The sequence below is a fragment of the Rutilus rutilus genome, assembly GCF_951802725.1.
Source record: "Rutilus rutilus genome assembly, chromosome: 19".
Taxonomy (NCBI): domain Eukaryota; kingdom Metazoa; phylum Chordata; class Actinopteri; order Cypriniformes; family Leuciscidae; genus Rutilus; species Rutilus rutilus.
The window spans coordinates 1,073,553-1,101,210 of NC_140232.1; the positions used below are offsets into that span (position 1 = coordinate 1,073,553).

The 27,658-nt window shown below is 41.8% G+C and overlaps 2 protein-coding genes across 2 annotated transcripts in view; one reads left to right on the forward strand and one right to left on the reverse strand.

Moving 5' to 3' along the window:
• LOC311278748 (nuclear factor 7, ovary-like) overlaps positions 1-27,658 on the reverse strand; it is a 1,193,180-nt gene that overhangs the window by 215,879 nt on the left and 949,643 nt on the right. The window lies entirely within an intron of this gene.
• On the forward strand, positions 10,555-15,545 carry LOC311278744 (zinc-binding protein A33-like). Its single transcript, XM_084389769.1, has 6 exons — positions 10,555-11,145; positions 12,276-12,371; positions 12,586-12,816; positions 12,894-12,916; positions 12,998-13,116; positions 14,257-15,545. Exons 1-6 carry the CDS (start codon positions 10,750-10,752, stop codon positions 14,772-14,774), a joined length of 1,383 nt encoding a protein of 460 aa, XP_084245895.1. The 5' UTR covers positions 10,555-10,749; the 3' UTR covers positions 14,775-15,545.

Here is a 27,658-nt window from a genome sequence, read left to right on the forward strand (position 1 = left end):
GTACCTACTGTACTGTATTGAGTAGCCTACTGTACTGCATTGAGTAGCCTACTGTACTGCATTGAGTACCTACTGTACTGTATTGAGTAGCCTACTGTACTGCATTGAGTAGCCTACTGTACTGTATTGAGTACCTACTGTACTGCATTGAGTAGCCTACTGTACTGCATTGAGTACCTACTGTACTGTATTGAGTACCTACTGTACTGTATTGTATCAATTTTTATCTCTATGAGCGCTGATACGGTTTGAAACCAGTGCCACTCTAGTTGCCCATGTCTTTGTCTATGGTTCGACTATGAGGGAGGCTGGGCAACGAGTACAGCCAAACTTGAGTCGCTTCACCGTCTCCTCAATCATAAGAACCTTCATGGAGAAGAACAGGTACAGTAGAGGTGCTTCAGACTGCTCTCTACTGTAACTGTTGAATGCAGTCACTGTGCTGTTACAACACATACATGTACTGTAGCTGTAGCTCTATACTACTGTAATAAAAAGAAATGCATCAGATTGCCTCACACACAGATAGAGTTTTCTGAATGCTTCCATTTTGTAAAAAGGATGTGTTACAATAATCAGTACTTCTATTTTTCTAGGACACAGAGACGATGAAATGGAAGAAGCCTGCCAAATATTTCAGTTGATGCGTGACAGCGGTGGATCAGGCATACTAGAGGATTCCCCCCCGCTGGCTAGGGCCAATATAGCCTGTGATGTGGACGAGATCCTCTGCCCTGTCCCAGTATTGTACTGTACATTACATTAAGGAATAAAAAAAATGTGCCAATGTATCCATTGGTTGTATCTTTTGTGTTCATCATGTGAAAAGGTTTGTGAGGGGGGGAACCACAAGCAACATAACTTAGGATGTTTGGGGAACTGGGTGAGATGTTATGGATATGTGTTTACGGTTTTGAGAATACAAGGCATAGTTTCAAGAAATGTGTTTAAAGCAAACGAGAAAAACTGTAACAGTTTTTTTCAAATTCCCTCTTTGGAAAGGCGTTTCCATGGAGTTTCCTTTGTGTCTTTTTTATTCAATCAAACATACTGCGTTTGAGAGTAAAACTAATTATTTTGTAATTAAAAAAATCTACAAAAAACAAGGAACTCCCGCACACTATCAGTACTTGCAAATGAGTATCAAAATTTTATTACCAACGTTTCGGTCTCACGACCTTCATCTGGCATAATGCCGAAATAGAGACCAAAACGTTGCTATTAAAATTTTGATACTCATTTGCAAGTACTGATAGTGAGCCTTGTTTTTTGTAGATTTTTTTACCTATTTAATTGGTCTTTTTTTCCCACGTACCTATCACCTGCAGGTGTGCGATTGTGTTTGCTAAGTTATTAAATTTTTTAGAAGTTATTAAATAAAGAAGTTGATAACAAAATTATTTGCAGTGCATGTAAATCTTTGAAAACATTTATTTTTCTTTGTGTATTTCAAACACTTAAATTTTGCTCTCTTTTCTGCTGTCTTTTCTGCGGGTCTAAATGTCACAGCTGAGAGGCCAGAGGAGAACTGAGTGACTGAGCCTGGGTTCTGCCAAGCTTTCTTTTCTCCATTCTGTCACTGATGGAGTTTTGGTTCCTTGCCACTGCCTTGCTTATTTGGGGACACTTAAACAAACACGCTGAAACAAACTTGGGTGCATTATTTTCCTGTTATCAATGTAAGATCATGCGCCTGGACACAAACACAAATCATGATGTAGTCAGCCGAATCTAGGCCGTATCCAGATCAGATCATGGACCTGCGCATAGATACGACCACAACGCATGATGTTGTCAACCGGATACGGGCCGTATCCAGACCAGATGGAGGACCTGCGCATAGACACGACCACACGCATGATGTTGTCAACCGGATACGGGCCGTATCCAGATCAGATGGTGGACCTGCGCATAGACACGACCACAACGCATGATGTAGTCAGCCGGATCCGGGCCGAATCCAGATCAGATGGTGGACCTGCGCCTCGACACGACCACAGCAGCAGTAACCAGGCTACCACCAGGCCAGGCTCAGGCCTCAGCAGCAGCAGCCCAGCTACCACCAGGCCAGGCTTAGGCCTCAGCAGCAGCAGTCCAGCTACTACCAGGCCAGGCTCAGGCCTTAGCAGCAGCAGTCCAGCTACCACCAGGCCAGGCTCAGGCCTCAACAGCAGCAGTCCAGCTACCACCAGGCCAGGCTTAGGCCTCAGCAGCAGCAGCAGCAGTCCAGCTACCACCAGGCCAGGCTCAGGCCTCAGCAGCAGCAGTCCAGCTACCACCAGGCCAGGCTTAGGCCTCAGCAGCAGCAGCCCAGCTACCACCAGGCCAGGCTTAGGCCTCAGCAGCAGCAGTCCAGCTACTACCAGGCCAGGCTCAGGCCTTAGCAGCAGCAGTCCAGCTACCACCAGGCCAGGCTCAGGCCTCAACAGCAGCAGTCCAGCTACCACCAGGCCAGGCTTAGGCCTCAGCAGCAGCAGCAGCAGTCCAGCTACCACCAGGCCAGGCTCAGGCCTCAGCAGCAGCAGTCCAGCTACCACCAGGCCAGGCTTAGGCCTCAGCAGCAGCAGTACAGCTGCTGCCAGGCCAGGCTCAGGCCTCAGCAGCAGCAGTCCAGCTACTACCAGGCCAGGCTCAGGCCTCAGCAGCAGCAGTCCAGCTACCACCAGGCCAGGCTTAGGCCTCAGCAGCAGCAGTACAGCTACCACCAGGCCAGGCTCAGGCCTCAACAGCAGCAGTCCAGCTACCACCAGGCCAGGCTTAGGCCTCAGCAGCAGCAGCAGCAGTCCAGCTACCACCAGGCCAGGCTCAGGCCTCAGCAGCAGCAGTCCAGCTACCACCAGGCCAGGCTTAGGCCTCAGCAGCAGCAGTACAGCTGCTGCCAGGCCAGGCTCAGGCCTCAGCAGCAGCAGTCCAGCTACTACCAGGCCAGGCTTAGGCCTCAGCAGCAGCAGTACGGCTGCTACCAGGCCAGGCTTAGGCCTCAGCAGCAGCAGTCCAGCTACTACCAGGCCAGGCTTAGGCCTCAGCAGCAGCAGTCCAGCTACTACCAGGCCAGGCTTAGGCCTCAGCAGCAGCAGTCCAGCTACTACCAGGCCAGGCTTAGGCCTCAGCAGCAGCAGTACAGCTGCTACCAGGCCAGGCTTAGGCCTCAGCAGCAGCAGTACAGCTGCTACCAGGCCAGGCTTAGGCCTCAGCAGCAGCAGTACAGCTGCTACCAGGCCAGGCTTAGGCCTCAGCAGCAGCAGTACAGCTACTGCCAGGCCAGGCTCAGGCCTCAGCAGCAGCAGTCCAGCTACTACCAGGCCAGGCTTAGGCCTCAGCAGCAGCAGTACAGCTGCTACCAGGCCAGGCTTAGGCCTCAGCAGCAGCAGTCCAGCTACTACCAGGCCAGGCTTAGGCCTCAGCAGCAGCAGTACAGCTACTACCAGGCCAGGCTCAGGCCTCAGCAGCAGCAGTCCAGCTACTACCAGGCCAGGCTCAGGCCTCAGCAGCAGCAGTCCAGCTACCACCAGGCCAGGCTCAGGCCTCAGCAGCGGCAGTCCAGCTACTACCAGACCAGGCTCAGGCTGCCGACTGCAAAGATCCATTGCAAACGTCTCATATCCATGGACAAGCCAAAATCCGCTGCGGTCACCGGCAGTGCAGTCAGGTACTGTCACCTCTACCGGTGAGTGCTCCACACCGCAGTTTCCACCCATTGCCCAAGTAACAATACAGACTAAAACCAGGAATCCCGTGTTGAAAAGACATAGATCATCTAATATTTTCCATACTCTGAATCAGGCAAAAATAATATGGGATCCGCGAGCCAAACCTAAAGGCTTATTAGGCGGACATTTAAATATAAGGAGTATGGCACCTAAACGAGAAGAGCTAGAACATCTGCTCTGCAATTCCAACATTGATTTTATAGGCCTCTCTGAAACGTGGCTGACACATAGCTCTCCAGATTCTGTTGTAAATATGCCTGGGTATAATGTGTACAGGAATGACAGGGAGCATGGTAGGGGCGGAGGAGTTTTGTTGTATGTGAGAGATGTTTTTAATAGTAAACAGATTGTATGGCCAGAGGATATCCAAATTGAAGGTGTCGGAGTAGACGTATCCCTTTCATCTTCAATGTCATTTACCATAATATGTGTATATCGTAAACCATCTGCAAAGTTGGATTTCTATGAAAAATTTAAACTTCTTCTCAAATATTGTGATTTAAATAAAGAAACAATCATTATTGGTGATTTTAACGTAAATTGGAATGAAAAGAAGGTTAGAAAATATCTTAACTACAGACCGCTATAATTTCACACAATTAATTCAACAGCCCACTCGGATAACTTCACGTTCCAAAACATTAATAGATTTACTTTTTGTCAATCGACCTGAAAGAATTACAAAAACATTTAACTTTATGACAGGCTTATCAGACCACAATGCTTTCTTTTTTTCAAGAAAGCTCACAAAAAGACGTTTCAAAGTTTCACACAGTCATACTGTGTATAATGCTATTCCAAAAAACCAAATGCCAAACTTTGCGGCGGCTTTGCAAGAAACCGATTGGAGTGAGTTAAATCAAAGTGAGGACATAGAGAATTGTAGTAATCTGTTTCAGTCTAAAATCAATCAAGTAATGTTAAATTTTACCAAAAGAGGAAGCCATAATAAGAGAAAAGGAAAGTTGTTACCTTGGTTAAATGATGAGTGTAGGAAATTAATGAAGGAGAGGGATGTGCAACTTAAAAAATCATTAAAATCAAGTCTTATAATAGATAGGCAAAAATTTACATCCTTAAGAAATAAAGTTACTAACTATATGCGAAAGGCAAAAGCAAAATTCTTCATGGATATTATCACTGATGCCAAAGGGAATGGCAAAATAATCTGGCAAAATCTCAACAAATTACTTGGTAGACAAAAGAAAGAATCAATTGAAGACTTTGAACTCAAAATTAACAACGCTGTAGTAAAAAACCCAAATTCTCTATCAAATGAATTTAACCAATATTTTTCTAAATCTGTTAGGGAGATAACTGAACTGTTTGAGCCACCTGAGAAAATAACTAGACCCATTGATCCTTCCAAGCCTGTGTTCAATTTGTGTGAAATAACAGAGCTGGAGGTAGACAACATCATTGGATCACTTAAGAGTTCCAAAGCAAAGGATGCTTATGGGTTAGATTCACATTCTCTAAAGTTATGTAAAGACTCCTTAATTGCTCCAATAACATATATGATCAATTTATCATTCAAGCAGAGAATTGTTCCATCCTTCTGGAAAATGGCCTTAGTCACCCCAATCTTTAAATCTGGTGATAAATCAAATGTAGCCAACTACCGACCAATCAGTATCCTTCCAGTGGTCTCCAAGGTCGCTGAGAGGTGGGTTGCTAAAATTATAAATAAGCATCTAAATAAAGGCCACTCCCCCTTGCATCCGATGCAATTTGGGTTCCGCATCAATCATTCAACTGAATTTGCCAACAGTTTGTTTGTAGAAAAAGTAAAAAGTAAATTGGACAATAATGCTTGTGTCGGTACTGTGTTTTTAGATTTAAAAAAAGCATTTGACACTGTTAATCATGAGATTTTATTATCTAAATTGACATATTTTAACTTTTCTTCAAATGCCATTCAATGGATTAAATCGTATTTGGACTCAAGAAAACAGTGTGTTAACATTAACAGTGTCAAATCGTCTTTCCTAGATGTACCCGTTGGTGTGCCTCAAGGGTCAATACTCGGTCCCTTATTATTTTCTTTATATATAAATGACCTTCCAAACACTTGTGTTGATGTTGAATTTCAAATGTATGCTGATGACGCAGTCATCTACACAAGTGCAAAAAGTGTTCAGGAGGCTTCTGCCATCCTGACCTCCGCTTTGGTGCCTGTAAATGAATGGCTTTTTAAATCCTGTCTGCTACTTAATACTAAAAAAACAGTTTGTATGATGTTCACTAAACAGTCCCGCGACATAAAACAATCTGGTGTATTTTTAAGAGGAGAAGAATTAGAAATCGTCTCGGAATTTAATTACCTTGGTGTGACCCTTGATTCCACATTAAGTTTTAAAAAACATGTAAAAAGAATATCGAGTACAGTAAAATTTAATCTACGAAATTTTAAACAAATCCGTCAATTTATACCATTTGGGGCTGCTAAAGTGTTTTTTACATTCTATGATTTTATCACATATTGAATATTATTGTACAAGTTGGACATTGACTGGTATGAACACACTCAAATCAATAGAATCACTCTATAAAAATGCCTTAAAAGTCTTTGATAAAAAACCAATGTCCTTCCATATTTGTAATATTTTACAAAAACATAATCTATTAAGTCTAGAGAATTTTAAACATTTTAAATATGCCTGTTTTGTTTACAAAGTGTTAAATGGATTAGCCCCACCTCCCATGTTGGACTTCTTTAAATCAAAGACTCACAGTGGTGCCAGGACACGGGCTTCCACTAGAGGTGACTGTGAGGTGCCTTTCAGAAGAACAGCCTTTGGACAAAATGCTCTGTCTGTGAAGGCCTGTAAGTTATGGAACAGTATCCCCATCACTGTCAGGGAATGTTCCACATTTCCTATATTTAAAACCAAACTCAAAGTGTGGCTTAAAGCAAACCAGTCTTGTGACCATTAAGTGACTTTTCTTTTACTTTGCTTGTATGTATTCATTTTTGTGATTTTGTATGTTATAAATTCTGTATTTCTGTAATTTGTCTAGGGACTACGGATGTAAATTAGCCCTGTGGCTATAATCTGGCATGTTTACGTCTGTTTTTGTTGTTTCAATGCAGATGTTCATTAATGTGCATTGTCCCTATCAAATAAATAAATAAATAAATAAATGGTGGACCTGCGCCTAGACACGACCACAACGCATGATGTTGTCAACCGGATACGGGCCGTATCCAGATCAGATGGTGGACCTGCGCCTAGACACGACCACAACGCATGATGTAGTCAGCCGGATACGGGCCGTATCCAGATCAGATGGTGGACCTGCGCCTAGACACGACCACAACGCATGATGTAGTCAGCCGGATACGGGCCGTATCCAGATCAGATGGTGGACCTGCGCCTAGACACGACCACAACGCATGATGTTGTCAACCAGATACGGGCCGTATCCAGATCAGATGGTGGACCTGCGCCTAGACACGACCACAACGCATGATGTTGTCAACCAGATACGGGCCGTATCCAGATCAGATGGAGGACCTGCGCCTAGACACGAGCACAACACATGATGTAGTCAGCCGGATCCGGGCCGTATCCAGACCAGATGGTGGACCTGCGCCTAGACACGACCACAATGCATGATGTAGTCAGCCGGATCCAGGCCGTATCCAGATCAGATGGAGGACCTGTGTCTAGAAACGACCACAACACATGATGTAGTCAGCCGGATCCGGGCCGTATCCAGACCAGATGGTGGACCTGCGCCTAGACACGAGCACAACACATGATGTAGTCAGCCGGATCCGGGCCGTATCCAGATCAGATGGTGGACCTGCGCCTAGACACGACCACAATGCATGATGTAGTCAGCCGGATCCAGGCCGTATCCAGATCAGATGGAGGACCTGTGTCTAGAAACGACCACAACACATGATGTAGTCAGCCGGATCCGGGCCGTACCCAGATCAGATGGAGGACAGATGGAGGATCATCCCTGAAGTGTCAGCACAGATTGTGTCAACTAGACTCTCCCCTGTGAAGGCCTCATCGACACAGCAGCCATCGGCACTGATCCTCAACAAACCGTCTCCAGACTAGCGTGACTCCGATCTTCAACCAGATGGAACTGGATAAATATTCTGAATGTTCCGATCCAGTCTGACTTCTGACATGTAATTCTGCCTGAATCATAACTGTTCGTTCATTGGCCAGAGGAGAACTGAGCGACTGAGCCTGGTTTCTGCCAAGGTTTTTTTTTCTCCATTCTGTCACTGATGGAGTTTTGGTTCCTTGCCACTGCCGCCTCTGACTTGCTTATTTAGGGACACTTAAGGGTTTAAGGTCGGGTTCGGGTTAGGGTTTTGGTTCAAGTTTAATGAATAGCCTCGGGTTCGGTATATATATAATTATTTTTCATTTATATATATATATACTGTTTTGCGCACGTGTTCCCGGCTCCTGTGTGCATTCCCGTCACAACACAGCAGACGACGGCAAGTGAACATTAACGTAAAAAATATGATCTTGTTGTTTCAACCAATAAAGAACCCATGGTTACGTACAGCGTAGAGCTGGCGAAGCTGTCTTGGCGTACGACAGCAGAAAGACCGGTTCATCTTCTCTACAGCGACACACTGATCGTGGATGCACTCGTCCAATAGCAGGCCTAGCCGCTAGTAACAACACACACTCATCTCTTTCACACTATTATCTCCAACAGCCAAGTCAGTACCAGCTTCTGTACAATCCAATGGAACAGAAAAATGTTTTACTGTCGGGATATTAGGTCGTTTCATACGGTTGCTGGAAGAGGTTTTATTAACCTAGCGCAAGACCTAATAAATCTGGGGGCTACATATGGGTCTCAGCGGAGAGTGTGTTACATGATCTCACAATCATCTCTCAGAGATCTAATGAAACCGCGGCCTCCAAAAGACCGGTGCTGGTCAACGAAATATCAGAAATTATGTCTGATATCAATGTTGGGATGACCACTGACATGTGGACTGACGATTATTTCTTAACAATCACTTGCCACTACATCACTCCAGATTTATTGCTTGGAAGCAGAGTCCTTACAGCAGCGATGTTCCCCCTGAAGAAGCGGAAACCGGTGACAACATACGGAGAGAATTACAGAGACAGCTCGTATCTGTACTTGGATTTGATGCCTGTGTGATGAACAAAGTCGTCTGGGTCACTGACCAGGGATCAAACATGATTGCTGCACTCCCGCCGTATCATCGCCTGGATTGTCAGGACCATGTTTATAACACAGTTCTCAAACACACGCTTGATTCTGCCGAACTACGAGACTGCGCACCAGAGGTCACACACCCTTTGACTTTGTCTCAGCAAAGCCACTTGTGAGATACATCAAGCAAACGGGTATAATAAGCCGGTTATCAAAAACTGTCAGGCAAATGTCAGACACCAGGTTTAGCACTGTGTTCCTTACCTTGGATTCAGTTAAGCAGGAGTACGCTGAGCTTCGTGGAAAACTTGAAAGCTGCGGGGAAAGCCACCAAATTGACGAAATATCTATATACATTTTATATGAGAAACTGACCTCGAGTTCGGGCTTCAAATATAACCTTAATGGTCGGGTTGGGTTTGGGCTTCAGTTGCAGATCTCTACAACAGATACCAATCACTTTTCTGGAGTGAGGAGTTTCCATCTTGCGGACTCACCTTTCCAGACACAACTTCATGCTTTTGGATTATCACTTCTTTTGGACTGTATATACACTGGTGGACACGAACACTGGGACGCTTCAACACCCCAGGATTCTTATGGGCTGTTTTAGGGTGCGATGGACTCTATGCTTTTAACAGCCTGAGTGTTCCTGGTTTTATTGTGTTGTTTCAAAGTCTCCTGTGAAGATTGTAAATACACCGTTCTTATCCACTTTAACCTCAGTTTGTGTCTCATTCTTTTAACACCCAATTCCTCACACAGTAAATCTGACCCCATTTTAACTTTTGTAACTCAACTTAATTGGCTGATCGTTACAACTTGACTATATATCATGGGCTATTTGGCATTATTTTACACTGTATCCAGAGTTAGTTTGTAAGATGTATGTCTTGTTTTGACTACGTTTCCCATGGTTCTTTGTGTTATTCTACTCCATGACCTACTTTCCCTGTTTGATTGATTAGATATTCTGTTTCAATTATCTCATTAATTTCCTTTGTTTCATCCATGCTTATATACCCTGAGTTCAGTCTTAGTCTCTGTCCGTCTTCATCTATGTATAGCGTGTATGAAGTGTATTCTGATATTATCTTTAGAAATGTCTTTATGCTAATAAAGTGAATATATTTTTCATAATTAACAAGAAGTACTAAATAAGTGTTAATAAAGGTGCTGACGAGTGATCCATGAGAGACAAACTTTTGTCTCATCTCCGTTTCTCCTGTTTATTCAGGACTTTTAATCTGTTGATCTGTTTGTTTCTCCAAACACTGACAATCAGCAGATGAACAGAGGAGTGTTTATCACTGAAACTACAGCATGAGAAGAAATCATTATAAGAGAGAGGGAGCATGACAGACCCTGGAGAAACTCTGTGACCAATAAAGAAGAGCAATAAATAAAACACATATACGGGTTTTGAGATCTTTTACTTTTAATATTTGAGTATTTTTATGGTTCTTTTGAATTTAATCCAAGGATGTAGCGTTATATCTTAAAGTTTCAATGCAAGTTCATTTTGAATAGGCTTAGATTTAGTTAATTTTACCTAAAGAATTCCTGATGTTGTTCTTTGACCTGTTTCAACACAACTTGATCAGAAGCTCCACCCTCTTACAACACTAACCAGGAAGAGACGGACTTGTTATTTCTCTTTTCTGCCATATGGACTTTATCTCGACAAAAGCAATAAAGAATCAGTGATCAGTGGAGTACGAAGAGGAAAAACTACAGAAGAATTTGAGAAGTTTGTTTCTGAACAAGTTTGTTTCTGATCTTTGTGATTCTCATGGTGATTCATTTTTGAAACCGTCGTTCAGAAAGTGAAAGTAAAGTTTAGATTGCTGGAGCTCAAACAGTGAAAATGGCTTCAGCAGCTGAAGATGATTATATTTGTCCTGTGTGTCATGAAATCTACAAGACTCCTGTTATTTTATCCTGTAGTCACAGTTTCTGTAAAGAGTGTCTTCAACAGTTCTGGAGAACCAAGGGATCTCAGGAGTGTCCTGTCTGCAGGAGAAGATCCTCAAAACCTATTCCTCCATTTAATCTTGCGTTAAAAAACGTGTGTGAGTCGTTCCTGAAGGAGAGAAATGAGAGGTGTTCATCAGGGTCTGAGGAGATCTGCAGTTTACACAGTGAGAAACTCAAACTCTTCTGTCTGGAGGACAAACAGCCTGTGTGTTTAGTGTGCAGAGATTCAACACAACATGACAATCATAAATTCAGACCCATCAGTGAAGTGGTTTCATCATATAAGGTAAGACAAATGTTTCTTGATTCACATGTAAAGAATCATAACGAGTCATAAACACAGATCGTTCCGGTTACTAACGTAACCTTGGTCCTGATGAGCAAAGATCTGTGTGCGCAGAGTTCCTCCTTCGATTGGGCTAAAAGCAGTCAATCATTGAGGTAATTCAGGAGGTGAACTCCCATCTGTCTCAGGGGGAGAGGGCCACATCCATGAATATCATAAAAGTACGCAGAGCAAGAGACAGTCAGGATGGTAGGACTGTAGGGTGGTAAGCCCCTTCGAACGTGAATCTCAAGAACTGTGATGAGATTCTCTGGATATTAAAGTTTGCGTCCTCCAGATCCACTGATAAAAACCGATCAGATCTGTGAGAGGATTCGTTTCAAAGTTAGCATTAGCATTCTGAACGGCCGTCTTACCAGAGCGCGGTTCAGACATCTCAAATCGAGGATGAGCCTGAGGACACCATCCTTCACTGGAACGAGGAAGAAGCGGCTGTAAAAGCCTGAGTCGCCCTTCGCTAGCAGAGCTTGTGCTTCAGCTCGGAGGACGTGAGCGTTGATGTCTGAGACTGAAGTGTTAGTCACACTCCTGAAGCAGGAGAGCCTGCGGGAGAACTGGAGCGAGTAACTCCATTTGATTATTACTAAAATCCAATCTGACATGCCGGTAAAAGCTTCCCAAGCCTGGCTCTGGGCGGCGAGGGGTTGAAGAGTCGCAGCTGTGGTGGGGGGGCTGATGATTGCAATAGGATAATGAAGAGGAGGAATGCTTTTTGCAAAAGGTGTTTGTTTTTTATTTGAAGTCTAAGTCTATCATCAGCCTGTAATGGCCAGAGTTTGCGTTTTGCTCAAAGTTGAGGGCAGACGAAGAGGAATAGTGGACGCGTGATGAGTAGGGAGCGCACCATGACTTATAACAGAGTTTGCTCAGTCCTCCGCTTCAGAGACATAGTGTCATCAAAGTCCTCCTCGGAGCCGCCAAATGAAACCATGGCACTCGCTCCAGATGAGGGAAGCAGGGAGCCCTGCAGGAGCAACACTCGTGGCACGGCATTTTGCAACAAATGATCGTCACTGTATTGTCTTCTCTTCACTGTAATCTGGTGTTTTATGTATTTTTTTCAATTCTAGGAGGAGCTCAATACAGCACTGATGTCCTTACAGGAGAAACTTCAACACAATGAAAAACTGAAAGCAGAGTTTGAGAAAACAGTTCGACACATCAAGGTGAGGAAACAGAGACGAGAGTCATTTTCATTACAGCTGTTGGATCACTATATACAGTTATGATTTGATATAATGGATAACAGTTTATTATTTCTGTAAATGACTAGCAGCAATCTGCTTCTGGATCCGTTTTATGTCGGGTATCCGAGTTTATCTTGGATATTAATGATGTGTGTCGATTGAGATGATTGAAGTGAATGTGCTTTGATTTCAGTCTCAAGCTGAGCACACAGAGCGTCAGATTAAACAGCAGTTTGAGAAGCTTCATCAGTTTCTCAGAGATGAAGAAGAAGCTACAGTCACTGCACTGAGGGAGGAAGAGGAGCAGAAGAAGCAGAGGATGAAGGAGAAGCTGGAGGAGATGAACACACACATCTCAGCTCTTTCACACACAATCAAAGACATGGAGGAGATGATGAAAGCCAATGACGTCTGCTTTCTGAAGGTCTGATTTCAGATCATTGGTTGATTGATTGATGATTGATTGAGTTCTTGATGATAAATGGTGTGTTTGTTCTGCAGGAGTTTCCAGTCTCAATGGAAAGGTGAGTGATCTGCTCCTGTCTCTGGTCTCTCTGGTTCTGATCCAAAGCCACTGCAGTTCTGACTCCTGAATGTTCTTCCAGAGTCCAGAGCTCACAGCCGGATCCACAGATGGCTTCTGGAGCTTTGATTCATGTGCCACGATACTTGGGCAACCTGCCGTTCAGAGTCTGGAAGAAGATGCAGGACATCGTCCAAAACAGTGAGTCTGACAGCAGGAGATCTGAGCTGGACATGATGGATGGGTGGAGAGTTAGAGGTTCTTCATGACAGAGATAGATAGATAGATAGATAGATAGATAGACAGATAGATAGATAGATAGATAGATAGATAGATAGATAGAAAAGTTTGGTGTTTGTTAGATGGTTAGAATTAGTAACATGATGCTAATACAATCACCATGTTGCTTGCATGTTTTAGCAAGATGCTAAAATGATGCTAGCATAATCAACATGTTGTTAGCATTGTGCTAACATGATTAGCATGCTTCTGTGTTTTAGTTAGCATTTTTGAAGTTTTAACACTTAACTAATTGCTATTAGCATGTAGCTATTCACTGCTAGCATGTGTAGCATGTTCTGTTTGCTAGCATTAGTCAAAGGAGCCAACCACCATGTCTCTACGATGTTCTGGTGCAGAGATATAGGTCTTGCTGAACAGTTGCTAGGGTTCTCTGTTTAGTTGCTAGGGAGTGGCTTGGCAGCTGCCAATGATGTTACTTCAAAGGCTGCTTGCCAGTATGAATGATATAAACCAACCGCAACTCCTCTATGACATTCAGATTAGAAGATATCCCTCTTTGGATTTGGGTTGCTAGGGTGCTCGACAATGGTTGCTAGGGCGTGGCTAGGAAGTGTTGAAGGCTATTCATGTTTGTAAGCAGTGCTGCTTTGCCTTCACTAATACTAATAATCATTTATCAAGTAATAAGTCAAACACAACAGACAGTCATAATAAACTAATTTAAAACAAAACACAGACTATAAGAGCCACTAAAATGAAGATGATCAGATGAAGATCAGACACACACTTACAGTTCTTCATCTACAGCATAAATCTCAGCAGATCTCATTGATTTATTGTTATTTAACTTTCCCAAAGTATCAGTTTCTCTTGATGGACACAAATGTCTGAATCTCATATTTAATGTTTGTAGTTGATGCCGTTAAACGCTGATGATAAAAACGAGTGTGAAACTAATAACAGCACTGACAGTGATCAGAGGAACATGTGTTTGATCAACAGGACGAGTGTCATAATTCATAATAATCTGTGTTGGGTTCACTCTTGATCATTATATGAAGATCAGAATAAAAGCATCTGTTGATTGTGTCTCATCAGCTCCTGTGATTCTGGATCCAAACACTGCGAGTCCAGATCTCGTCCTGTCTGATGATCTGACCAGTGTGAGACGGAGCGAGAACAAACATCCTCTTCCTGATAATCCAGAGAGATTTAACTGTTATGACTGTGTTCTGGGTTCAGAGGGTTTTAACTCAGGAACACACTGCTGGGATGTGGAGGTTAAAGAGAGTGAATGGTGGAGACTTGGAGTAACTACAGCATCAAACCAGAGGAAGGGAAGGGGTTTCTTCAACACTGATGTCTGGAGTGTGAAGTATCATTATAATCAGCGCGTAGTGCTTTCAGGTTCTGGTTTTCGTGTTAATCAGAAGCTTGATCGTGTGAGAGTGAATCTGGACTATGACGGAGGAACGGTGTCGTTCTCTGATCCTGTAACTAACACACATCTACACACATTCACAACCACCTTCACTCACACACTCTTTCCATTCTTCTGGTGTTATGACTCTCTGAGGATCTTACCGGTCAATAGTCAGAAAACGTCACTCCTGTAGATCTGGATCTTCCTGCTTTCATCATGTTTCCAATATTTAATCCATATCACATGAGTAAGAGTGCTGTTGATCTGAATATCAGTACGGTGGCTGTGATTGGGCCGTGATGATCACATGACTGATATCCAGCACTACAGCAACACTCAGATCAATAAACAAGAAGTTTTCATTTATATTCCACTTCACACAATTAGACCGATTAGAGACCGCTTTAGCATTCATGTTTTCAGGAGAATTGACATTTACCCCATTATTTCAGTCAGTGTGTGTTTATTAATTTCTAACCTTTTTGCATCATAATTATATATGATGATATATCATATTTTTTTCTTGTATTACATCAAATCACTGAAGCAGTAAATTCTGCACATTCTCAGTGTTTGTTCAACATGAGACTAAATGAATAATTATTTCAGTTATAGAGGAGAAATTATCATTTGTTCATTGGAATAAATGGATGTAAAGGTTCTTGCTGATAATCTTGTGTTTTAAATAAATAAATAATATGTGATTATGTGATTTAATGCTCAGAGTGAAAGATGAAATGTTTGGGATGATAATTAGGGTTTAAGTCGTGGAAACAATACTTTACAGACGTAACATGTTTATTTGACCTTTCTTTCTGCCTTTATTGGAAACTCCTTCAGTCTTCCTTCGTTTGACAGACACACATCTGGAGTTTTGACGAGCGGCAGAGATTTACAAGCCTCTGATTTCCTCGTCCATTTCAAACATGTTATTATATATTAATAAATTGTATACAAACAATAATTTTTTATTAACAAGTGTCATGATTTTTTGTACTTCATTATAAAGGCTATTTAGATCAATACTTTATATATCATAAAGTATTATTAATACTTAATAATCAGTTTAACTCATGCTTGATGAGTAAAAGTATTGATTTATTTTATTTCTTTCCCCCAAAAAATAAAAATAAAATTCTTCCTGACCCCAAACTTTTGAAGGGTCGTGTTTAATGTTACAAAAGCTTCAGATTTCAGATAAATGCTGTTCTTTTGAACTTTCTATTCATCATAGCATCATGAAATAAAAATTCAACACTGATAATAATCATAAATGTTTCTTGATCATCAAATCCTCATATTAGAGTGATTACTGAAGGATCATGTGACACTGAAGACTGGAGTAATGATGCTGAACATTCAGCTTTGATCACAGGAATAAATTACATTTTAAAATGTATTAAAATAGAAAACAGTCATTTTAAATTGTCATAATATTTCACAATATTACTGTTTTATATTAATATTATATATCAACTTCCTCTCGTGTTTCTCTTTGAATGTTCGGGGGCTTCGTGACTTAAACAAGCAGAAAGATTTGTACATTTGTAAAAAAAAGTTTTGTTTTGTAAATCCATGAAAAGGGACATCTATTTTTCCAAGACACACTCTTGTGTAAACGATGATAAATTCTGGTGTAATCAGTGGAGGAGCAATATTTCTTTCTGTCATAACTCCAGTTCATCGGGTCGGGTCGCTATATTACTTAATAGTGGATTTCAAGGAAAGATTATAGAAACGCTTTCTTCAGGGATTGGAAGTGGATTATCTCAGTTGTTCTACCAGATAATATAGTCATTTATATAAGTAATTAAAAACTTAAATATCCCTCTGCCTTTATTATTTGGTGGCGATTTCAGATTTATTGCTGATAGATTTCCTTCTAGAAATGTGTCTAATAGCGTCAAACACCGAATAGCAGATCTCTGTCAGTGTCTGAACCTGATCGAGGCACAGAGAGATCTAAACCCCCATATATACACTTGTACACTTGGTTTAAATCGGATTATTCTCATAAATCACGCAGGCTATAGACCTGTGGCTGATATTATTCAAAAATGATTATGATCAAAATGAACTGGATTAAGTGTATTTCTAATGATGGATTACACTGGTTTTGGATCCGTAACATAATCTTCAAACATTGTGGTGACCTTCAGTTTTTATTATCTTGTCATTTTAAAAGCAGCAAATTACCTATTAAACTCTCAGAGTTTTACAAACAAGCTCTAGAATCCTGGAAGATTGCTTTCAGACATCATTTCTCCCCACACACGTGTCTTATGTGGAATAATGAAAATGTATTGTGTGGAAACAAAGCACTTTTGTTCAAGGAATGTGTGGATCAGAATATTCTTTTTGTTTCTGATTTATTCAGAGCTCGAGGAGATCTTCTTTCTTTTTCTGAGTTTATGACTCTGAAAGGTGCTGTAATTTCAGTAAGAGATTTTAATAAGGTGACTAAAAGTGTTCCTGTCAGTTTGAGAAACTTGATTAAAGCGCATCTAAATACCTGCAGTAAGAAGGGCGCCATCTGCTGGGAAAACAATTTATAAAATTCAGACGATAGACCATCTGTCCCAGGTGACTTGCTGTCTTTTAACAGCTCTAAACACTGACTGACTTCTGCCAGGGATAAGGGGAGGTCACCAAAAACCCTTTCTGAGTTGTCCAGCTTAGGGGTATTATGTAGAGAATTAAGGAATATCGAAGAATCATTGTCAGCATATTCTGATGTATAAAGCTGGGGGATGAGGGAGGCTGGGCAAAGAGTCAGCCAAATTTGAGCAGGTTCACTGTAGCATCCATCATCCGGACCTTCCCAAATGAGAATAGGTAAGGAATCTACTCACTCTAGAAAACTGCAGGACTGCGTATCAACACAGTCCTCAATGAGTACAGTAGTACAGTACTGCCTGTGGACTGTTCTGTAGGACTGTAAACATAAAGTATGTTTCAAGTATTTGGGAAATGTATTCCTACTTTGTAAAAAAAAAAAAAAAAAAAAACAAAACAAGAAAAGATACCTTTCAAAAAGATTAAATTAATGTCCTTTTAGAGGAGAAACAAAGATGTAATTTTTAACAGATTTAAAGGATTTTTGATTTATTTTTTTGTTCATTACATTCATTTTGATTAAAATTATTAGATTAAATTATTTCTATTGTTTTGTTTTGTTTTATGACCTTTTTAATAATTTAATTTATACATTAATTTAACCAACAACAACAAAAAAGAGTAATAAAGTGTACAATAAAGTACAATCAAAACCTTATATTATAATCACATTGCGTTTGAATAAAGTTAAAGGTGTAATCTGCCGGTTGTCCTGCAGGTGTCCTCATAAATCTGTCTTCTTACGATGAACTTGAGGATGTACGATTACTCAAGAGCACTCGTAGATCTACGATGATTTTCAAGTGCTACTTAAGCTACGATGCTTTTGGGAAACAGACCATAATATTAAGATCAGTCGTACGATCGTTTTTACGATCAACTTAGGCTTACGATGCTTTTGGGAAACGCAGCCCTGGTTCGTAACTGGTTCACTGCCCACCCATGCTTTCTAGTTGTATATCTCCCTCCATATTCTCCATTCCTATATCCTATTGAGGAATGCTTTTCTGCCTGGAGATGGAAAGTGTATGACCGAAATCCACAAATGCGTATACGGTATACCCCTTCTCCAAGCAAGTGGATGAGGAGCTGTGGCCAGACCAGAACAGGAGAGGGGATGCAGCATAGGGGTTTTACTGGAAATTCTTGTAGACCACTGTATCTGCAACTTTGTGCTGGCTGGGATGTACACTGTGTACATTGTTTTTTTGGGAAAAATAAAATATATTTGTTTCCGTGTATTTGTGTGTTCTGAGAATAAAAACAATATTCCCAAATATTTTACAACACACTTATATATGTACTGTCTGTAAGTGTAACACTGAACAAAACAAAAGGCCTAAGTCATTATGACGAATGGAGAAGAAGTGTTTTCCACTCATCAGTGTTTTACATTGAGCACATCAGTGTTCAACTGGTTCTTGTAAATGTCTATTCATATGATGGTTTGTGTGTGTCATCTGAAAACAAAATACCATTTTAAGAAGAAATAACATTGTTTTGAATGAAGGTGCAGTCTGCAAGAAGGACAGCTAGTGGTGGAAATAGGTACTGCAGTCCAATTCAAAATATCAGAGATTGTGGTTTCTCCCACCCCGCCTCCTCAGACTCGACGCTCACACGGGTCGCCAGTTTGAGACACTTCTTGTCAATATAAGTTCTTTGTCTCTCTTCAAAGACTTAATCAAACAAGTTAGCAGGACTGTCTAAATCGGTTCGCGAATCAGTTTGAATGATGTGTTCCTCCACACACTGAATCTGAAGCGGTTTCACACTCGGAGTCGTAACAGGAAGATTTACAGTTTTTTCTGAATGCTCAAACCCTAACCGTGATTCTTATAGCACAATTTCTAAAACTATTAATACTTATAGCAAAACCACTCACTGAGTTTGCAAAACTAAAAGCACAAACACTGCTTTGCTCTCAGTTTGCAATTTTGTAACACACTTTGCAAAACTGTAGGTACAATCCACTGCACAGCACTGTTTTTGCAGAACTGTAAACACAACTCACTGTTTTACACTCAATTTCCAAATGATCAACACACTCCTAGCAAAACTATACACATGTATGGCTATTATTTACACTATTTTGCCAACTGTCTGGCACACTGTCACATGCGAAAACTGTTTTAGATAATTAGTTCACGTTGCAATCAGCCTAAGCACTATAAATAAGCCACAGGTAAGCTGTCCGTGTGGAGTACAATGGAGAGAGCAGGAAGAGAGAGAATTAGAGGAGGCCGAGGAAGAGGACGTGGAGGTGAAGAAGTAGGAGAGGAGGAGGAGGAAGAGGAGGAGGAAGAAGACTCGGAGGTGAAGAAGTAGGAGAGAGAGGAGGAGGAAGAGGACGCGGAGGTGAAGAAGTAGGAGAGGAGGAGGAGGAAGAGGAGGAGGAAGAGGACGTGTAGGTGAAGAAGTAGGAGAGAGAGGAGGAGGAAGAGGACGTGTAGGTGAAGAAGTAGGAAAGAGAGGAGGAGGAAGAGGAGGAGGAAGAGGACGTGTAGGTGAAGAAGTAGGAGAGAGAGGAGGAGGAAGAGGAGGAGGAAGAGGACGTGGAGGTGAAGAAGTAGGAGAGAGAGGAGGAGGAAGAGGAGGAGGAAGAGGACGTGGAGGTGAAGAAGTAGGAGAGAGAGGAGGAGGAAGAGGATGTGGAGGTGAAGAAGTAGGAGAGAGAGGAGGAGGAAGAGGAGGAGGAAGAGGACGTGGAGGTGAAGAAGTAGGAGAGAGAGGAGGAGGAAGAGGAGGAGGAAGAGGACGTGTAGGTGAAGAAGTAGGAGAGAGAGGAGGAGGAAGAGGAGGAGGAAGAGGACGTGGAGGTGAAGAAGTAGGAGAGAGAGGAAGAGGAGGAGGAAGAGGACGTGGAGGTGAAGAAGTAGGAGAGAGAGGAGGAGGAAGAGGAGGAGGAAGAGGACGTGGAGGTGAAGAAGTAGGAGAGAGAGGAGGAGGAAGAGGATGTGGAGGTGAAGAAGTAGGAGAGAGAGGAGGAGGAAGAGGAGGAGGAAGAGGACGTGGAGGTGAAGAAGTAGGAGAGAGAGGAGGAGGAAGAGGATGTGGAGGTGAAGAAGTAGGAGAGAGAGGAGGAGGAAGAGGAGGAGGAAGAGGACGCGGAGGTGAAGAAGTAGGAGAGAGAGGAGGAGGAAGAGGAGGAGGAAGAGGACGCGGAGGTGAAGAAGTAGGAGAGAGAGGAGGAGGAAGAGGACGTGGAGGTGAAGAAGTAGGAGAGAGAGGAGGAGGAAGAGGAGGAGGAAGAGGACGCGGAGGTGAAGAAGTAGGAGAGAGAGGAGGAGGAAGAGGACGCGGAGGTGAAGAAGTAGGAGAGAGAGGAGGAGGAAGAGGATGCGGAGGTGAAGAAGTAGGAGAGAGAGGAGAAGGAAGAGGAGGAGGAAGAGGACGCGGAGGTGAAGAAGTAGGAGAGAGAGGAGGAGGAAGAGGAGGAGGAAGAGGACGCGGAGGTGAAGAAGTAGGAGAGAGAGGAGGAGGAAGAGGACGCGGAGGTGAAGAAGTAGGAGAGAGAGGAGGAGGAAGAGGATGCGGAGGTGAAGAAGTAGGAGAGAGAGGAGGAGGAAGAGGAGGAGGAAGAGGACGCGGAGGTGAAGAAGTAACTCCACTGATTACATCAACAGGAAAGGCAAATTCTCCTTGAATGTACAGGCTACCTGTGATTACAAGTACACATTCATGGACGTTGTTATTAAATGGCCTGGCAGCGTTCACGATGCTCGAATATTTGCTAATTCAAAAATCAATGCTTACTTGAGAGATGGAAAGATTCCTTCTTGTCCAAAAGTAATCGTGGAGGGAGAAGATCCTGTTCCTGTATTTCTTCTCGGAGACCCAGCATACCCCCTGCTGCCCTATGTTATGAAAGAGTATGCGAGTGGAGGTTCTACTCCTCAGGAACAGTACTTTGGGTTTTCACTGTGCGAGTGCAGAATGGTGATTGAATGCTCATTTGGACGTTTAAAAGCACGATTTGGAGCATTACTGAGGGCAATGGACATAAATCTGGATGATCTTTCATTCGTCATCAGTGCATGTTTTGTTATGCATAACTTTAGTGAAGCTAACAGAGAAATCATTCCAGACTAAAATGTTGCTGCAGCTGTCCAATATGACAGAGACTTCCAGCCTCAACACGGCACAATAATATCAGAACAGAAGGCAAGGAGGCCATAGACAGTAAAAGAAATGGACACAGCGACCCCATTGGATTCAACGGAGACAAAGTGAAGCCAATTAGAAACTCTTACTTCCTGGGGGTCCAGCGTACTGCGCAGACTCAAACTGAGCTCGACGACGTAGATGTGACGTGAGCAAACCGTCTGTCTTCTAGTAGCTGTGCCGAGAGAAATCTGAATCATTCCCTTCCGAAACTCGCAGAGACGGAGAGCGTGAGTAGGAGCTGTCCATGATCTTGGAGCAGGAGAAATTTTTTGTAGGTGTTCTGATTAATTATTTTGTCATTTTGCCTCGACGTCCTCCCGATTGCGTGCGAGCTTCTCCTCCTGTCCATACGGTAATTTCCCACTGTGCGACAGAGAGTCGCGTGGCTGTGACGCAATCGTTAGCCTACTTTTACAAAAACTGCTTCTACAGGGCCATAACGTAAGCTACAAGGTAATGGAGCCTTTTATACATTTTCGTGTTTCTTTAGAAATAAATAATGGACAAATGGAGTCTTTAAACGCCTCAGATGTAAAGTTATTTGCTGTCAAAGTGACGCCAAAATGAATGGGAGTCAATGGGATGCTAACAGCAGGTGGGGTTCCGCTAGCCAATGGCGGCGCCCGGGGGTACCTTCAAAATAATACAAATCCCTGCCCCCCTGGGGGAGGCGAGTAAGAAATGTGCTCACCAAGTTTCTTGAGCCTTGAATGATGCTCATTTCAGATTATTGCATATACATTTTGCCACTTACTGTTATTTCTCTGAATGAAAAAGTGAAGCAAAACTCAGTTTGGTAGACATTAAGCTTGTCTGATTAAATTATACTTTCAGATTGTGAACGTGATATAATGTCTAAAGTGCTTAGGCTCCTGTAAAGTGTTAATGCAAACAGCATCGAAACGGTCATTATATTCACCATATCTGTATAAAGCAGTACACTGAGTCATGTTAGGATGACATTGAGCTTGTGTCATTAAACTATACATTCAGTTTGTTTTATATACAGTTTTCTGTTAACATGATATCAAATCTAACGTGCTTATGCTCCTGGAAAGTGTTAACTCAACATTGTAACTCATTATATTCATCAGATCTGTAAAAAGCGATACACTGATTCAATAAATGGATACAATTTATTTTGTTTATGAACAATCATTTATTGTGTAATTGCTTCCAGATGTGCAGCAGGGGAAAGTTAGGCTACTTGTTACTGCAGGAAAAAAACTCCACTCTGTCAAACAGTACAGAGAAACTGAACTCATGCCCTTGTAGGCACTGTAAACATGAATTGTTGAAACTGAAAATGTCCACAAAAATAAATGTCACTTTAATGTAAACTTTACATGTCTGTCATCAGAGAGGAGTCAGAGAAAAGTCCATCAAACACCTTAAACACAGGACCAACGTTGTAACCATGGCAACAGGAAACTTAGAATTAAATTAGAATTAAACCAAACAATAACAAAAAGTGTTTCTTTTTTAACAAGCACTTATATCATGTGTATTAAAGACAGGACTACTCTGTGTCATTAGAGTAAAGATATTCAGTGATGGAGCAGAATCTTCATGGTGCTGTGGTGGTGTTTGTCTGGTTGGTGCTGAAGAGGGAGCAGAGGCAACAGCTGAACCATAGAGGTAACCAGGCTGCTGATGGTGTGAGCTGTAACGTCGTGGCAGTGGCGGTGGTGCAACAAATGGAGTCTGGGCCATTGATTGTCTCATAAGTAAAAATACGTCTGTAACTGAATTTTTCTAATTGAAATGTCAGTCTGCCAATGTTCTCTGCAAACTCCATCCTCTCTAATGTCTGCCTCCTTAGCTTAAGATCTTCCTGTGCAAGTGTAATGAGCTGTCCTTCATTTGACAATTTTCGCTTAAAGGAGAAGTTCACTTTCAAAAAAACTTTTGCTGATAATTTACTCACCCCCATGTCATCCAAGATGTCCATGTCTTTCTTTCTTCAGTCGCAAAGAAATTAAGGTTTTTGATGAAAACATTCCAGGATTTCCCCCCATGTAATGGATTCTATTGGGACCCAAACGGTAGAAGGTCCAAATGACAGTTTAAGTGCAGCTTCAAAGGGCTTTAAACGATACCAGATGATGAATAAGGGTCTTATCTAGCGAAACGATCGGTCATTTCCAAAATAAATAAAAAAGTTTAAGTTTTATAAGCACAAATGTTCGCCTTGCTCTGTTCTGTGATGCGCGTTCGTGACGTCACGTAATACGCAATTACGTTGAAAAGGTCACGCTTGAAAAATTTCTGTCCTGAAGAAAATGTTCTTTTTGGCTTTTTAATATTAAAACACCCAGGATACGCACACGAAATGGGCATTTTAAACGATAAACTGACACAAATACATTTGAAAATGTGTATATGGTCCTCCTCCTGCACATTTGTAAACACGTCAAGCGTGACCTTTTCAACGTAATTGCGTATTACGTGACGTCACGAACGCGCATCACAGAACAGAGCAAGGCGAGCGTTTGTGCTTATAAAACTTAAACTTTTTTATTTATTTTGGAAATGACCGATCGTTTCGCTAGATAAGACCCTTATTCATCGTCTGGTATCGTTTAAAGCCCTTTGAAGCTGCACTTAAACTGTCATTTGGACCTTCTACCGTTTGGGTCCCAATAGAATCCATTACATGGGGGGAAATCCTGGAATGTTTTCATCAAAAACCTTAATTTCTTTGCGACTGAAGAAAGAAAGACATGGACATCTTGGATGACATGGGGGTGAGTAAATTATCAGCAAAAGTTTTTTTGAAAGTGAACTTCTCCTTTAAGCCTCTGTTGTCTGTATGATGACAGCGTTGCGTTCAGCCTGTCACGTCTGTTTTGAGTCTCTGTAGACATCCCATCTGAGTCCTCACTTGCTGTAGCAGGAGAAGGAGCAGAACTACAGAGCGAAGGAGAAGGGCTATCGCGACTGACTGACGGTGGATAACTTTCATCGCTGGTGGTGGTGCTTCTGTTGTTTATGTCGCTTGTTTCAATGCCACAATTAATGGTGGTGACGGCTGGAGAGCCACCCCAGATCTGCTCGCAGAGTTCAAAGTACAGGAGTAGCACTCTTCCATGCCCGCTTCTCCTTCCGGAGTCTACCCCATGCCTGTACTTAAGCCTGATAGCCTTTCATTTTGTAGTTATTGTGAGTTTTGTGACCTCGTCCTTACTGTGGGGGTAAGCGGCGTCATCCGCAGGATATTGCTCTTTGAAGCGGTCCAGTATTTCGCCGTATTTGTTTTGGCCCGTCTCCCAGTCTACATTCTCGCTTGCTTTGGCCACTTTATACTCCTGTGTTACTCAAAGCAACAACTCCACCTCACTGTCGGCCCATTTAAAAAACTCAGTGCCTTTCCTCGACAGGAGGAATTCTCCTTTCTCTCAAGAGCCGGAAAGTAAATAAACGGCTAGCGGAAATGACGCAGGTCGAAGCTTTGCTCATGCGCGGTGCGGTGATGTAAGCGACTCACTTCCGGCCAAGATGGCGGTGGGTGCAGACGACCTTTTCTAAGTGGAGATCATTATCCCGGGATTTCCCTTCTAACTTTACTTTTTATTATGAACTGACGACAAACAAAAAAATATATATATATATTTTACATGAACTTTGTGTCGAATTTTTGAAATCGATCAACTTTTACTCCGTGTTATTCTTCAAGACGTGTTTTGACTGAACCGTGAATAATGGGCCTAGTCATGGCGGGGAAAGGAGAACAGCGCACACAAAGTGAAGTACATTCCTACGCAAAGAATTCTAATGCTGAGTAAAGTAAGAGTGATGGAACGAGTAGCCCCGAGAGTAAGGGGAAAAAAAGAGTTTTCCTTGATTGATTTCTATAATTTAATAAACGAGAGATCGGACAGAATGGAATCGAAGGTGTCTGAAAATGCTGTGCTCGTCGAAGATCTGCGGGAGAAAGTAGACTGCATATACAACGAAGTGGGCGGTTTTCACATCGAAATGGACGTTCTCAAGCAGAAACATGAAGCTTATGAACAGAAAATTGCGATGTTAGAAGAGAGGTTATCCGATGCGGAGCGTTATGGAAGGAGGTGGAATTTACGGCTTTACGGGCTACCGGAAAACATCAAGGACGACGTCAAGGCCAGAGTCGAGGAGGCGTATGTGGATGGGATCCAGATTCGACCAAAAGATGGAAAAATGGAGATCTGTTGAATTGATTGTTTTAGAGACCCAAAGCAAGCAGCAGAAGAGAGAAAGGAGTGAAAACAGATTTCTCCCTTGAAGTTCGACAGCTGACAATCTTCATGACATTTGTGTTCAGGTAAAGGGAGGGGGGGAGAAGAGAAGAAATAACTAAGTAGTTAAGACTGTTATATGTTATATACTCAGGGAGGTGCTGAACAGTTAATCCAGTTCCATGGACAGTTTGTTCCCCTCCCTCCAACGTCTCATTTTTATATATATTTTCTCTCACTTTCTCTTCTTACTCCTCATCAATACATGAAATATATTGAAGGTTCTTTTTTTGAATAAGTTTTTGTTCATATTAACACAGAAGGGTTGTCCGGGTATTGTTCTACTTAGTAAACCAGGACCTACGGTTGTTGTTCGAGTTATTTCTAATCCTGTCTTTTTCTTTAGTTTCTCTTAATGTTAGGGGCATCCGCGATATTAACAAAAGAAAGGCTGTATTTTAATTTTTGAAAGACAAAAGGGCTGATTTTTATTTATTACAAGAAACGCATAGTTCAAAGGCTGATTACAATTTTTGGAAGAGTCAGTGGGGTCAGGACATTCGGTTGAGTCATGGTACAAATAGATCAGCAGGGGGCGCTATTCTCAGAGGGAATTTCAGGGGCAAAATTCTTCATAATGAGAGTAATATTAATGGACGGTGGCTAATAATCATATTAGAGGATTCTCATAAGCAATATATTATTGCTAATATTTATGGTACTAATTGCAAATCTACAAATTTGATTTTACTTCATGAATTAGAAAAACGAATTATAGAACAATCAACTAAATACATGAATGCAAAATGTATTCTCGGGGGTGATTTTAATGTAGTCCCAGATAGTAACATAGATAGATGGCCTCCCAAAGGTGTAAAAGATGACAGCAGCAGCAAGATTATCTCTGGGTTATGCAATAACTTCGGTCTTATTGATATCTGGCGGAAAATGAATCCCCAAAAACTCATGTATACATGGCACAATAATGATTTGTCTTTGCAGTCTCGATTAGATTTATGGTTAATATCAGAGGAGTTGACATCTTTGATAGACAACGTTACAACTGATCCTGCAGTTTTTACTGACCATAAATCTATTCATATTTTTATCATCACGAATGACAATAGAAAGAACTTGAGCAGAAGTGGATACTGGATTTGAAACAATTCTTTATTATTAAATGATGAATTCAAATGTGAAGTCTTAAAAATAATTGATAAATACTATAAACAGGGTGTAATTACTAACCAATATGGGCTGCAGTGGGATTTTATGAAATATAAAGTGAGGAGTTTAGCCATTAAAATGAGTAAAACAATTGCCAAAAATAAACGGGCCAAAATGCAAGCCGTCATCCAAGAGTTTGGTGCCCTGTGTGGTAAAGCAGATTTAACAGAGGAACAAGCTCAACATCTCATCAAATTACAAGAGAGTTTAAATCAACATTATGAGGAAAAGCCCAAATCTGCTTTTATACGTTCCAGAAGAAAGTGGCTCGAGCATGGTGAAAAAAACACCAGATACTTTTATTCTTTGGAAGAAAGAAATGGTGAAAGATTATCAATTAATAAATTACGCATAAATAATTCTGTCACAGATGATCTATCATCTCCTTAATGGAGTCCTTTTTAGAAAAATTGGATATTACTAGTATTTTGTTAATGATGAATTTGGCAGCATTTGTGAGAAAGAGCTTAGTATAGTATTACAGAAATGATCGACATTATTAAGAAACTCAAGGACAACAAATCTCCTGGTAATGACGGGCTTACAAATGAATGTTTCAAAACTTTCAGAGATGCTCTTTCCCCGTTTATTTTAGCTATGTTTAATGAATCTATAAATAATGGTTATTACCTCCATCTCTCAGACAGGGGGTAATTACCTTAATACCAAAGGCAAATAAGGACACCTTATCTCTAGATGGGTGGAGACCCAGAACTTTACTGAACACTGATGCCAAACTCTTTTCTCTTATTTTTGCTAGCCGGCTGAACTTAGGATTGGACTCCTTAATCGATCAGTCTCAGTCCGGCTTCATGAAAGGGAGGCATATCTGTAATAATATCCCTCTTAT

Coding starts and splice junctions, on each gene's coding strand:
- LOC311278744 (XM_084389769.1), top strand. CDS start 10,750: ATGGCTTCAGCAGCTGAAGATGATTATATTTGTCCTGTGTGTCATGAA. Junction 11,146..12,275: donor AAGTGGTTTCATCATATAAG/GTAAGACAAATG, acceptor TTTCAATTCTAG/GAGGAGCTCAATACAGCACT. Junction 12,817..12,893: donor ATGACGTCTGCTTTCTGAAG/GTCTGATTTCAG, acceptor TTTGTTCTGCAG/GAGTTTCCAGTCTCAATGGA.